The 15,309-nt window shown below is 39.6% G+C and overlaps 1 protein-coding gene across 1 annotated transcript; it reads left to right on the top strand.

Annotated features, from left to right (window-relative positions):
- Positions 1–13,611: 13,611 nt before the first annotated feature.
- On the top strand, positions 13,612–14,766 carry LOC125998963 (casein kinase II subunit alpha-like). The gene has a single exon (XM_049766978.1). It carries the CDS (start codon positions 13,612–13,614, stop codon positions 14,764–14,766), a length of 1,155 nt encoding a protein of 384 aa, XP_049622935.1.
- Positions 14,767–15,309: the final 543 nt, after the last annotated feature.

The raw sequence follows: 15,309 nt of genomic DNA, 5'->3' as shown, positions 1-15,309 counted from the left end.
CCAGCCGCCTCAGGAGCGCCCTGGCCACCGGGCCCAGAGGTACGTTCGCGTTACTGTTAGATGTGAGACACTCGTGCCAGTGCTGGGGGCCCAGGGCAGCTCCCTCGTGCTGTGGTAGGGTTCGAGGCGCTCCTGGAGCGCGAGGGAGGTGAGGTTGAGCGAGTCGTGAGGAGCTACCGGGCAGCAGGGTTGTTTCTGGGGCCTCAGAGAGCGTGCCTGGCCTTCAGGCCTCTCCGCGTGGCCAGGCAGTTGGTCGTAGAGTGGAGGGCCGGGGCCCTGATTCTTCCACTTCCGGTCGTTGCGATCACCTCAGCCATTGAGCGCCTCGCACGTGGCCAACTCATCTCTGCCTGGCGTCCTCTAGGTGCCCGGATGAACCCTCTGAGCACCACTGAGTACGGGCCCTGCCAGAAAGAGAGTGGGTGGCTGGAGCTATAGCAAGGGTGGGAGGGCCTCGGCCTTGCAGGTGCTTAGCCGGATTCCATCCTGGCATCCCAGATAACCTGGAGCACCACCGGGAATAATTCCTGAAGGAACCCGGAGCATCGCAGAGTGTGGCCTCAACTAAACACAACAATAATACAAACACACAAGTTAAGGGTGAACCAGAGCGAGAGCACAGTGCTTTCCTTCCAAAGGCAAGACACTCCAGTAGTCCCCCATTCCTGCCACGAGTGATTCCTCTGTTTACAACAAGAAAACAAACCCCCAGCATCTACTGATGTTGCAAGAAAAAAATAAGATAAAAGAAAAACGTAGTTGGTAAATATGTCCTATATAATGTCATTTCGCTGATTTTATTTCCACCTTAGTTACCACAGCGTGTTCAAATGGGTCTTTCACTTGTTTCTCCCTTATTTCATTTCTCTATTAGTTGTCTTCTCTCATTTGAAACAGCTATTCCCAGAAAGTCTCGAATTACTTGTTTTGCTAAGTTTGGTGGTTTAAAGTTTTGGTACGGGCTGGGTATTCAAAGCAGAACTCCTTTTGTTGCTCCAGTCTTTGTTCGTCAATGTCAATATCTGACCTTGACACCATTCCGGATTGTTTTGGTAGAAACCTTCAGCAACTGCCCAGAATTCTCTCTTGGACTGATCTGGGGCTAATAGCTCCCATAAGGTCTTTGATAAAAATCTTCATCGACTATCTTCCCTTTAAGACAAAAGCAGGGGCCTGTGCATTTTTTTTCTTTTGGGTCACACCCGGCGGTGGAGCTCAGTGGGTCCTCCTGGCTCTATGGTCAGAAACCGCTCCTGGCAGGCTCGAGGGACCATATGGAATGCCCAGATTCGAACTAACTTCCTTCTGCGTGCAAGGCAAACGCCCAACCTACATGCTATCTCTTCGCCCCTGACCCTTGTTTTTAAAACAGGTCCCTTGGGCACTGCCAGAAATAATGACCCCTGAGCCTCGAACTCCGCTAGGTGTGGCCTAAAAAAAAACCATTTTTCTTTTCTAGACTGAAATGTGGATAGGGCTTTTGACTTGCAACATGCCCACCTGGTTCCATCTCGGGGTCAGCATCCCATGGGGTTCCTGGAGCCAAACTTAGAAATCCAGGTAGTGTTTTCTGAACACACAGCCAGAAGTAATGCCTGAGCGCTTCTGGGTGTGGCCTCCAAATAACAAGTTTTTTTTTTCTTCTTTTCCTCTGCAGATTGAAGTCAGTTCCTATCGCAGCAGCAGCAAACTCGCTTGAACTTTCCTTACAGCGAACCTTAGATTTGTGTGATAGTAAGTGTTTTCGTTTCTTTTTGCACGGCTAGAACCTAACAAAGCCATGGCTTTTGAGATAGAAACAGCACACGTTGTCACAAGATCTAGGCATTCTGCTTTAGATTAGCTTTTAGACTCATTTCCACCTGCAAAGAATGAGAGTCTGTTTCTCTCTGAAGCTGTGCCAGCACTGGTTAATCTTGTATTTTTGATATGTGCCCATCTCTGATGTATGACAAAATCATTAGAAAGAGATCTGGGTTCATATTTTGGCAAGTAGCTGACCAGTTTTCACACAAGGCTTTCCTTGCTTCCCATCATACGCTTTACTCCTTTATTTGAAAAATAACTGATCATATATGTGAGGGTCTGTCTTTATTCCAGTCCTATGATGTTTTAATTAATACCACTTTATAGTACAGTTGGAATTTGGGAAAAGTAATGCTTCCAACTGTCCCCCACCGTGGATTATTTTACCTGGTCATGGTGTAGTGTTTATTGTTCCCTGTCAGTTTCTGGAGACTTGGATCTATTTCTTTATATATCACTTAATATATATGAATATATATTTATATCAGTTTCAGAGAGATTCTTTTTTTTTCTTTTTTTTGGTTTTTGGGCCACACCCGGCGATGCTCAGGGGTTACTCCTGGCTGTCTGCTCAGAAATAGCTCCTGGCAGGCACGGGGGACCATATGGGACACCGGGATTCGAACCAACCACCTTTGGTCCTGGATCGGCTGCTTGCAAGGCAAACACCGCTGTGCTAACTCTCCGGGCCCAGTTTCAGAGATATTCTTATATGGCCCATGTTGACTGCACTTTGGAAGAATATTTCCATTTTTATTATACTAATCATCTTAATCCATCAGCAGGTTATATGTTCCCATTTCCTTTTGTCTTTTATTACTTGAAGAAATGTTTTATAGTTTCCTTTTTATATATCTTTCACCTTTAAGCTGATTCTAGGTAATTGATTTTCTGAGGCTCAGTTTCAAATAGGATTTTTTAAATATCTTTCTTCACTTAGTTATTTGCACAAAGGAAATCCATGGACTTTGCATCACTTTCGTAGATGCAGCCTTATTATGCGACCCTATTGTTTCCGGGGTCATTTTTGTAGAGTTTGTAGGATTTTCTAAATATAATATGATGTAATCTACAATAGTAAGAGCTTTTCTTCCTTTCCTGTCTGGATACCCTTTTTATTTTTTGTCTCTTTGCTAGAGAATGTACTTCTGTCTTGTATCAAATAGAGAGTGGGCAACTTTATCTTGTGCCTTATCATAGAGGAAAGGCTTTCTGTTTTCTCCCTTTGAGTATGTTATGGGAAATGATTGAGTTTTAATTGACAATTTTTTTTTTATCATGAATGAGAGCTGAATCTTGTCAAATGCTTTATCTGAATCTATGTATAAAGTCATGATTTTTATTTTTATTTTTACTAATATTGGGTATTACATTGATTAATTTGTGCATGTTAAATCATCCTTGCATTCTAAGCAAATCCCACTTTTTCACGTTGTTTGACCTTTTGGATTATATTTCCTAGTGTTCAGTTTCTTTGCAATGGTGATTATCCTGAGTATTATCCTGCAATTCTCTTTTTGTTCATGTCTCTGTCGTCGTTGGGTATCAGGGTCAATGTCACTTTGTAGAAACTGGGACTATTTTTTTCGGGTCCCAGGAAAAGCCTCAAAAATATTGGCAGTAAGTCTTTAAAGGTTTGAAAGAACTCACATTTGTATCCACTTAAGCCTGGGATTTTGTTTTTGGGTAAAACTTCAATTTTCATTTCTATTAATTCCAAAGTTATAAGTTTGTTCAAGTGTTACATATCTTTTTGGTTCAGCTTTGGGAGGTTACATTAGATCAAGAATTTATCAATTTTTCTCTGTTTTAGTGTGACAATAGTCTTTGATGATATTTTTAATTTCTGTGGTACATGTAGTAAGGAAGGACTCTGTTTTTGATTTGGTGTATTAGGGTTCTCTTTCTTTGTGGGGTTTGCTAATGGTTTATTGATTGTTTTTTAATTTCTTCAAAGAATCAGATCTTGGTTTTGTTGATCTTTTAGATTGTTTTATTAGATTCTATTTCTTTAAGTTTTATTATTATCTTCTTTTTATTATTATTATCTTGCTTTGGATTCCTTTTTTGGGGGTCATTTTCTAATTTATTGAGTTGTGGAATCAGGTTATTTATGTGGGCCCTTCCTCCCAACATCGAGTGGTTGCATAGCTATGACATTTTGCTTTTTTAAAAAAATTTTTATTTATTGGGGGGTTGGGCCACACCCAGTGGCACTCGGGTTACTCCTGGCTCTGCACTCAGAAATCATTCCTGGCAGGTTTGGGGGATCATTTGGGATGCCAAGGGCCAAGTACAAGACAAATGCCCTACCCCCTGTGCTATTGCTTCGGCACTGAGACTATGAAATTCTTGCTCTTGCTTACTTGTGAAAATCTGAATGAAACTTTGCTGGTAAAGTATTCTTGGTGAAGCACTCATTTCATTTACATTTTAATTTTTTTTGTTTTTAACCTTATTATTTTTTTAAAATGTAATTGCTTTTAAGCACTGTGGTTATAGCTTGTTCATAGTTGGGATTCAGTCATTGAATGTACATCACCCTTAACTAGTACACCTATCCCGCCACCAATAGCCCCTATTTCTCTCCCACACCTTCACCCCTGCCTGTCTCTGAAGCAGGCATTTTGCTTCTCTCTGTCTTTCGCTTTCCTTTATGACACTGTGATTTGCACTGTTAATGAGGGAATGACATGCATGTCACTTTATCCCCCTTCAGCACCCATTATCTTGTCCAGAGTGATCATTTCCAACTATTACTGTCGAAGTAGACCTTTCTAGCCTCTTACTGTATTCACTACTCTTTGTGGCAATCTTCCTACCATGGAATGGTCCTTCTGAATCTCATCTCTATTGTGTCTGAATATTATTACCATACCGTCTTTTATTTTTCTTATACCCCACAGATGAGTAAGATTCTTCTGTGCCTATCCCTCTCCATTGGATTCATTTCACTCAGCATAATAATCTCCATGTCCATCCATGTACAAGCAAAATTCATGACTTCATTTTCCTAACAGCTACATAGTATTCCATAGTGTACGTGTACCACATTTCCTTTATACACTCATCTGTTGTTGGATACCTGAATTTTTTCCAGATTCTGAGCATTGTAAATAGTGCTGAGATGAACAAAGGAGTGCAGAGGGCATTTTATTATTGTGTTTCTGTTTTCCTAGAGTATATCTTTAGGAATGGTATTGCTGGATCATATGGAAGCTCAGTTTTCAGTTTGCTTTTGTTTTTCGGTCACACCAGGCAGCGCTCAGGATTACTCTTGGCTCTATGCTGAGAAATAGCTCTTGGCAGGTTCAGGTGACCATATGGGATGCCTGGGATTGAACCTGGATTGGCCCGGGTTGGCCGCGTGCAAAGGCAAATGCCCTACCGCTGTTCTATCACTTGGGCCCAATTTCCAGTGTTTTGAGGAATAGTCATATTGTTTCCCGAAAGGCTGAACGAGTGGCATTCCATCAGCAGTAAATGAGAGTCCCATTTTCCCCACAACTCCACCAGCACTAATTGTTCTTTGTGATGTGTGTCAGTTTCTATGACTTGAGATGAGACTTCATTTTTTGTTTTTATTTGCATTTTCCTGATGATTAGTGATGTCCATATTTGGGGGGGGGTTTGGGTCACACCTGGCAGTGCTCAGGGGTTACTCCTGGCTCCACACTTATCCTGGCAGGCACGGGGGACCACATGGGATGCCGGGATTTGAACCAATGACCTTCTGCATGAAAGGCAAACACCTTACTTCCATGCTATCTCTCCAGCCCCAATGATGTCCATATTTTATATATCTTTTGGAGATCTAAATTTTTGTTTTAGGAAATGCCTGTTCAATTTTTCTCCCCATTTTGAATGGGGTTAGATGTTTTTGCATTATTAAGATCTCTCAAGGTCTTGAGAGATAGCACAGCGGTAGGGTGTTTGCCTTCCATGCAGCCGATTCAGGACAGATGGTGGTTCGAATCCTGGCATCACATATGGTCCCCTGTGCCTGCCAGGAGAGATTTCTGAGCTCAGAGTCAGGAGTTACCCCTGAGCGCTGCCAGGTGTGACCCCCCCAAAAACAAACAAAAAATCTGTCAGTATATTGTATATCTTAGATATTAACCCCTTACCACATGGGCATTAGGTAAATAGTTTCTTCCATTCTGTAGGTGGTCTTTGTATCCTAGTCACTGTTTGCTTTGAAGTACACAAGCTTCTCAGTTTAATGTAGTCCCATTTATTTTCGCTTCCACTTATTTGGACAGTGGTGTTTCCTCCTTGAAGATGCTTTTATCATCAATGTTTAGCCTATGTTTTCCTCTATATACCATTCATATATTGGTTTTTAGGTCTTATATCAACGTCTTTAATCTATTTTGCTTTGACCTTTGTGAATAGTACCAAAGAGTAGTCTGAGTTCATTATTTGGTATGTAATTAACTAAGTATCCCAACATCACTTGTTGAAGGAGGCCTTACTCGCTCCACTTTGTATTTCTTGGTCCTTTATCAAAGATTAACTGATTATATGTCTGAGAGTCAGTCTCTGAATATTTCAATCTAGTCTATTGATCTTAGGGTCTGTCTTCATTCCAGTACCATGTTATTATAGTGACTATTACCTTGTACAATCTAAATTTGAGAAAGTGATGCCTGCCATTTCCTTCCTAAGCATTGCTTTAGCAGCTCATGGCTATTTATTGTTTGAAATGAATTTCACAAGGTTTTGATACACTTTGAAAATGTCATGGGCACCATTATAGTGATTTTATTAAATATGTACAGTGCTTTGGAAGTATTGCCATTTTAATTATGTGAATCCTCCCCATCCATGAGCAGTGTATATGTCTCCATTTCTGTCTATCCTCTTTAATTTCTGGGTTTTTTTTTTATTTTCGGGGCACACCCAGTGACTCTCAGGGGTTACTCCTAGCTATGCACTCAAAAATCTCCCCTGGCTTGGGAGACCATCTTAGGTTAGCGTGTGTAAGGCAAATGCCCTACCTCTTGCACCACTGCTCCAGCCTCCTCTTTTATTTCTTGAAACATGGGTTTGTGATTTTCTTTGTATAAAGCATTCACCTCTTTAATTAAGTTGACTACAAGATATTTAATATTCTCTGGAACAGTTGTGAATAGGATTTTTGTTGTTGTTGTTGTTGTTTTGGGTTTGTTTGGTTTTTGGGCCACACCTGGTGACGCCCAGGGGTTACTCCTTGCTATGCGCTCAGAAATCACTCCTGGCTTGGGGACCATACGGAACACAGGATTGAAATGCAGTGCCACCGTTCCAACCCCAATAGGATTGTTTTTTTAATACTTCTTTCTTCTCTTTTCATTATTTATATATAAAATGCCCTGGATTTTTTAGTATTAATTTTGTAGCTTTTTTATTATATGATTATATAATTTCTTATATTATTTAATTGATTATGTTTATTATTGTTTATTACTTTAGTATACAATTTTGTTGTTTTTAAGAGCCTTTCTGGTAGTCTTTAGCATTCTCTACATAAATAAATCATATTATCTTTGCAAACAGCCAGAGCTTCACTTCTTTCTTTCCTATATGAATATCTTGAAATCTTTTTCGTGCCTGATTGCTATGGCAATTACTTACAGTTCTATGTTGAATAGAAATGGCAAGAGGGTGCAACCTTGTCTTGTGCCAAATATTGGAGGAAAAGCTTTTAGTTTTACCCCATTGAGTATATTTGCCTTAGGCTTGTGGTAACTAGCTTTGACTATATTGAGAAAAGTGCCTTCCATTCACGTCTTGTTGAAAGTTTTTATCATGAACAAGTGTGTTGGACCTAGTTGAATGTAGGCCCCTTCTTCCTGATAAGTTCTTGCAAAGCTATAAATTTTCCTCTTTTGCTGTGTCCCACAAATTCTGATAATTTGTGTCTTCATTCTAGTTTGTTTCCAGGAATCTGTTAATTTCCTCTTCAATTTCGTCTTTGGTCTATTGGGTGTTCAGTAGTGAGTTGTTTAATTTTCACGTGTTAAAATTATTTTTATGTGTATGTTTGTAATTCACTTCTGTTTCAGTGTATCTCATTATCTGAGAAGATAGTTGATATAATGTCTATCCTTTTGGTTTTATCAAGGTATGTTTTATGGCCCAGCATGTGGTTCAACTTGCAGAATGTCCATTTGTATTGGAGAGGAATGTGTATACAGCCTTCTGGGGTTGGAGATCCCTGTATACTTTTACTGAGCCACTATCTTCCATTTATTCCTTCAAAGACAGTATATCCTTATTAATTTTTAGCCTGGATTACCTATCAAGACATATCAGGACAGTGTTGATGTCTCCCACTATTGACGAGTTGCTATTGATGTCTTCAAATCTGTTAGCATCTTAAATATTTTGCTGGCCACTCATTCCTCACTGGAAGTGCGATTTCTCTCTGGTGTACATATTTCTTGATTATTAAGAAATGTTGGGCCAAAGAGATAGCACATTGTTAGGCCGTTTGCCTTGCAAGCGGCTGACCCAGAACTGACTGGTGGTTTGAACCCCAGCATCCCTATGGTCCCATGTGCCTGGCAGGAGCGAGAATAACCCCTGCACACCGCCAGGTGTGTACCCTCCCCCCCCCAAAAAAAAAACAACCAGAAAAGTCCATCTATGTCTCATAACCTTTTTATAACTAAAGTCTGTGTTGTCTGATATTAGTTTGCAACCCCAGTATTTTTTTTTTTTTTGGTTTTTTTTTGGGTCTCACCCGGCAGTGCTCAGGAGTTACTCCTGGCTCCATGCTCAGAAGTCGCTCCTGGCGAGCACGGGGGACCATATGGGACGCCGGGATTCGAACCGATGACCTTTTGCATGAGAGGCAAACGCCTTACCTCCATGCTATCTCTCCGGCCCGCAACCCCAGTATTTTAAGGGAGTTGTTTGCTTGCATGATTAACCTTGAACCTTTGACTTGAGTTTATATTTGCTCTGATTATTCAGATGTATTTCTTGCAGGCGGCAAAATGTTGGGTTCAATTTTTTGATCCAGTTTGCCACTCTGTGCTCCTAATTTGTCAATTAACCCAATTGACATTGAGAGAAGTGATTTTCATATGATTAAGTGTCATCTTTTTTGTAGAACTGTGGTGTGTTTGTTGGGTCTGCCTTGCCTTAAATTAGACCTTTCAGTTTTTGTTGTTGTTGTTGTCATTGTTGTTGTTTTTAGGGCCACACCCAGTGACACTCAGGGGTTACTCCTGGCTATGCACTCAGAAATTGCTCCTGGCTCGGGGGACCTTGTGGGACTCCTGGGATTGAACCCAGGTTTATACTGGGTCCGCCGCGTGCAAGGCAAACACCCTACTTCTATGCTATCGCTCTGGCCCCTCTGTTGGTTTTGAGTCTGTAAAGTTTCTGAGCTGATTTTTATTCCTTAAGATGTGTATCCTTTCTTCAAATAGGAATGAGAGTCTAGCTGATTTAAGTATTCTTGATAAAGCGTTCATTTCATTGAGTTGATTTTTTGTTTGTTTTTTACTGTATCCCACAACTGCCTTCGTCTTCTATAAATTTTAGGATGCATTTTTGTGTGTAATTTCCCTTTTTGATTTTTATGATTTCAGTATTGTAACCCTATTTGTGATTTTCATCACATGAGACTAAATTGTGTCTTGGAGTGCTTTTCTTTGGATCTCATTTAGCTGGTACTCTTTGGTTATCCAGACTATAGTTGCATGCACTCTAGCTCTGGGAATTTCTCAGCACTGATGTTTTTTTTTTTATTTTTACTTTTGATTTTTGGGTCACACCCGGTGGTGCTCAGGGGTTATTCCTAGCTGTCTTGTGCAAAAATAGCTCCTGGCAGGCACGGGGGACCATATGGGACACCGGGATTCAAACTAACCACGTTTGGTCCTGGATCGGCTACTTGCAAGGCAAATGCCTGCTATCTCTCCCTCTCCGGGCCCAGCACTGATGTTTTTGACTGTTGATTCTCCATAGGTTTTTTTCCCCTGGGTCTCTGGGATTCCAATGATTCTTACATTGTTTCTATATTTCACCATTATCTTGGGCTTGGAAGATTTCATTTGGTAATTTCTGATGTAAACCTTAATGCTCTTTTATGTAATTGATTTTTTTTGATCTTTTCGCTTTCAGTATTCTATCTCTACTATGGTTTTTGTTATTTTGATTAGTATGTGTCTTGGAGTATTTTTATTTCAATTTTGTGATTTTATTTTATTTTTTGAGCATCAACACAAAAATTTATTAGAGAAGGCTCATTGGAGAAGCCCATATTTATTCTATGGGGGTAATTTTTCCATATCAAATGATCCTTCATATAAATCACTTCTGATCTATTTTATTTTTTTTACTTTTTTTTTAAACACCATGGTTACAAAGCTGCTTGTGATTGAGTTTCAGACATACAATGTAAACAACATTTGCCAGAAACATTTACTGTCACTAATGTTTCCAGTCTCCCCAGCCTCTCCACTGCAACTCTGGGGAAGACATTTTACTTCTCTTTCTTTCTCTTCCTTTTTTCCTTCTAGACACAGTGCTTTTGCACTATTATTAATTAAGGGTACCATGCATATCACTTTATCTCCTCTCGGAGATAACAAGAACTCCAGTTCTTGTCCAGAGTGATTATTTCCAATCATTACTGTCATAGTGGTCCTTTCTCTTCCCTAAATGAACTACTTCAATATTTGTGACAAGCTTCCTATCATGCACTACTCCTCCAGGTTCTCATATTTATTGTCTTTGGATATTATTACCACACTTTTTATATACCACAAAAGAGTGAGATTATTTTTGCCTATCCTTCTCCTTCAGACTCATTTTTGTCAGCCTCTCAGCCTAATAATACTCTCCATATCTATCCATATATAATCCAATTTCATGTCTTTATTTTTAACAGCAGTGTAGTATTCCATTGTGTAAATGTACCAGTTTCTTTGTCCTCTCGTATTTTCTTGGGGTTTGGGTTGTCTCCAGATTGTGAGTAGTGCTGCAGTTAAATAGAAATTTAGAGGGATTTTTCAAATTTTGTTTTTGTGTTCCTAAGGTATATCCCTAAGGGTGGTATGGTTGGACAATCTGGAAGCTCAATTTCTAGTTTTTTTGATGAATATTCATGTTATTTTACAAAAGGATGAACCACTGTACATTCTAACCATCCATGAATGACAACAGTCCCTTTCTTCAAGCATTCATGCCAGTTCTTGTTCTACTTGTTCTTTGTGGTGGGTGCCAATCTTTGTGGTGTGAAATGATACCTTATTGTTGTTTTGATTTGTATCACCCTGATGATGTGGATCATTTTTCATGTGCCCTTTGGTCATATGTATTTCTTTGAGGAAATGTCTGTTCATTTCTTCTCCACATTTTGGGTGGGGTTAGATGAATTTTACTTCTACCAATGCCTGTATATCTTAGATATTAATCCCTCATCAGAGAGATATTGGGTGAATAGTTTTTCCCATTGCATGGGTAGTCTTCAGGCTTCCAGGATGTGGATGCATGTCCTCTAGCTCTTTCAACAATGATATCATCTTTGTTGTTCTTCATTGTTGCCTTTCTGGCCCTTTAGGACCCCACTGATTCGTATGTTATTCCTTTTGAATTCACTCCCAAAACTCTTCTCCCAGCTACTTGTATTCTGAATATTTTTCTCCATTTTCTGTTATCTGGAGGTTTATTGAACCTTTTTCCAGTTCAACGATTATGCATTTAGTAGCTATTAATCTGCTGAGGAGGCCTTATAGTGAGTTGGTTTTTTTTTTTGGGGGGGGGGGTCACACCCGGCAGTGCTCAGGAGTTACTCCTGACGTTATGCTCAGAAATCACTCCTGGCAAGCTTGGGGGACCATATGGGATGCCGAGATTCGAACCACCTTCTGCATGAAAGGCAAATGCTCTACGTCCATGCTAACTATCCGGCCCCTACGGTGAATTTTTCATTTTGCTTACGAAGTTTTTCAGTACTGTCATTTCTGTTTGTAGTTTCTCATGTTCTCATGTTTTTGATGGTCCATTCTATTATGTTTCTTCTTGTTAAGCATACTAAGCATTTCCACTCTGAAGTCCTTTACAGAGAGATTATAGAGGTGGTTGTTGCTAATTTAGTCCTCAGAATTTCAATCTTAACTTGTCATGGGGAATTGCACTCCTTTGTCATAGTTTCTTTTGTACTTTGGAAGATGTCTTTTACACATCTGTATCAATGTTTCCCTGACTGTCCTGAAGATCTTTAGGGAGCTTTATTGAAGGAGGGATAGTGTCTTTTTAGCTGCGTTAGCAGCTACCAATACAGAAACATGCCACTAACTTCTGACATTTGTATGGAGTTAGGATAAGCAGTGAGGCTGCTCCATGCTTTTTGTCTCCTAGTTCTTCTTCCTCTGGTAGGGAAACTGTGGCTTCAAGACACACTTGCAGAACCACTTTTGGATTATGACTTCTGACCATCTCTTGTGTTTTCAATAGTGTTAAAATGAATGATTCTGATATACACAATTAACCATACTTTACTTCCATCAAAAGACTCAACTTTTATAGTGTAGTTTTATTCCATATGTTGACCTAAAAATCTCCCTCTTCCCAGAATATCTCCCTTATTTGGCATTTTAGTGTTAAAGTACATGGTAGTACATGGCCATGGGTTTTGTTGTCATCAATTCTTAAATCCTTACCTATATCCTGCTCTTACTAATCTTTATTTTATTAGAGAGAAGATGATTCTTGCCATAAATGTTAAAACAGTGGTCTATTTTGGAAGAGGACATATCTATGAATAAATGGTGCAAGTGGTGACCTATAAATTAAAGAGGATTTAGTATAGATGAACTAAGTATGTGGTGGAAGAAACAGTTGACAAACTGGAAACAGTTTCTCACATGTGGCTTGTGTATCTGTCATGAATGTAAATAGAAAAAAGACTTTTGAGGACACAGATTACTGTGAGCGGGAATGACAAAGAAGGCTCCAAAGTGTACCAGATAAGTACTAGGAAACAGGTCTGAAGATGATAAAAAGGACATTTCATTGCAAGTATAAGTTTAGCCAGTTAAACCCCTATTCTAATTCACAGAAGAGTAAAATGACTGACTCAGATTTGCTTTTCCTTGGGATGTCACTCTTACTGATGTGGAATCTGAGACACAAAAAGAATAGTAATTTATAAGTGGGAGTAGTAAGAATTGGGATGAGAGTTCAATCAACATAGCTCCAATAATTTGGCAGAATATTAGGTTAAAAGGAATTACTCCTCCCTCCCAACAATCTGTGGGAATGATTTGAAGTGTCCACTGGAAACTAAATAACAGCTCATTGACTTCCTCTTCAAGCCTGTGTTCTCCATTGAATACTTATCTGGTGTGCTTGTCTCTAAGTTTCTTTGCTTGCTCCTTTCCACCTTAGTAAAGTCTGTGTTCTCTCTTGAACACTTAATTCTCTCTTTATTTCCCCTCACATCTTTCTGAAAAAGTTTTGGTAAACACTATATTGCTTCACGAAAATAAATAAAAGTGTTACTATCAAACTAGTACCTATAACTGGAGGCCAAATAACTGGTCTCATCTTGAGTGTCAGCCATCTTTTCTGTATGAGGACAGGGGATAGAAAAGGCCACATAACACTGTCAGAGATTGAAATCCACCTCACATTCACTAGGCACACATGGTAACATATTGTATCCTGTCATGTTCCAAACCAAGTATTGAAAAGTTCCTGCTTTGATGTTTTAATTATAGGATATAAGAAGTCTGCTGAAAAAAATCTAAACTACATCAGCCTCTGAAGAGGGTGACTGGCACATCTCCAACCATTCACATAACCATGTTCAGCATCTGTAGTAATAGGTCATCACTAGTGCCAAGCAGGGCCAAAGTTTATGCAGACGTTATTCCAAACAAACCCCGAGAATACTGGGATTATAAGTCATTCCGTGTAGAGAGATGGGGGAATTATAAAGACTACCAGATCATTCGAAAGATAGGCCAGGGAAACTACAGTGCCGTATATGAAGCCGTCAATAAAATAAGTGATAAAAAGGTTGCCATTAAAATGCTCAAGCCCATAAAAGAGAGTAAAGTCAAGCGTGAAATTAAGATTTTGAAGAATCTGCAAGGTGGCCCCAACATCATACATTTGGTAGACATGATCATAATCCCTCATTTAGGAGTCCCTGCCTTGGTGTTTGAGCATGTAAATAACAAAAGCTACCAGCACTTGTACCCGATATTAACTGATAATGATATCCGGTTCTACACTTATGAGATTCTAAAGGCCTTGGATTATAGTCATAGCATGGGGATTATGCACAGGGATGTGAAGCCCCATAATGTCGTGATTGATCACGAACGCAGAAATCTACGGTTAATTGACTGGGGATTGGCAGAATTTTATTATCCTGGACAAATATATAATGTCCTGGTGGCTTCGCGATACTTTAGAAGTCCTGAGCTGCTTGTAGATTATGAGATGTATGATTATAGTTTAGATTTATGGAGCCTGGGCTGTATGCTGGCGAGTATGATCTTCCGCCGAGAACCATTTTTTCGTGGTCTTCATAATTATGATCAATTGGTGAAGATAGCCAAAGTTCTGGGTACAGATGATCTATATCATTATCTTGACAAATACAAAATTAAATTAAATCCATATTTGAAAAGCATGGTAGGCAGACACTCCCGGAAGAACTGGGAGATCTTTGTTAACGATGGAAATAAACACCTTGTCAGCCCAGAGGCCTTTGATTTCCTAGACAAGGTGCTATGTTATGATCATCAGTCACGCCTTACTGCCAAAGAGGCTATGGAACACCCCTATTTCTTTAGTATTGTGAAGAAGGAAGGTCAGACAGGTTCAGGTAGAAAACCAGATGCCAGTAAGCCTGTCCGTGCAAGCAGTGTGAGGCCAGAGGCTTCTTCAGAGTCACCGCCTTCTAAGATCATCCGAAAGGTCAAATATTTACCTCGCATTCGCAAATAATGTTCCTTCTGTCTCCTGATGCTCAGAATGAGGTAAGGTAATCCACCTTCTTCTTAATGTTGCTTATTTCATATCTGGTGGGGAGGATGAAATACTGCATGGCCACCGTGTTTGGTGGTTATGTTAATGGTAGTTCAGTTCAAAAGTAAAAGTTATTTTTTTCTCCTCTTCCCAGGTCTTTATATACATGTAGTGATAAGACATACACTTAGAATTTTATTGTAGTTCATCATCAACTGGAATTAGTTATTCTATATGTTAGGACTCGTATAAACTGTGATATAGAAACAATAACAACACACAAAACACTGGAAGAGAAAGATGACAAATCCCGGCGGATGAAATCCAGCAGATCATCTCAGCAAGCAACACTTGAACATAGGATGAAGAGTGGGAGAGCAGACATCAACCATTTCAAAGCATATGCCTTAGATAAAGGGGAGAAAACAATCAATAGACAATCATTTGACTTAACCCAACCCTTGAGACTGATAAAGAACGTATTTTATTAATATTTATATGAAAAAAAATTAACTGATAAAG

This window comes from Suncus etruscus, chromosome X (assembly GCF_024139225.1).
Source record: "Suncus etruscus isolate mSunEtr1 chromosome X, mSunEtr1.pri.cur, whole genome shotgun sequence".
NCBI classification, from domain to species: Eukaryota; Metazoa; Chordata; class Mammalia; order Eulipotyphla; family Soricidae; genus Suncus; species Suncus etruscus.
The sequence above is the reverse complement of the archived record's forward strand: the minus strand, read 5'-3'. Positions and strand labels throughout refer to the sequence as shown.

Excerpts from the sequence above, each read along its gene's own strand:
- LOC125998963 (XM_049766978.1), top strand. The coding sequence starts at position 13,612 with ATGTTCAGCATCTGTAGTAATAGGTCATCACTAGTGCCAAGCAGGGCC.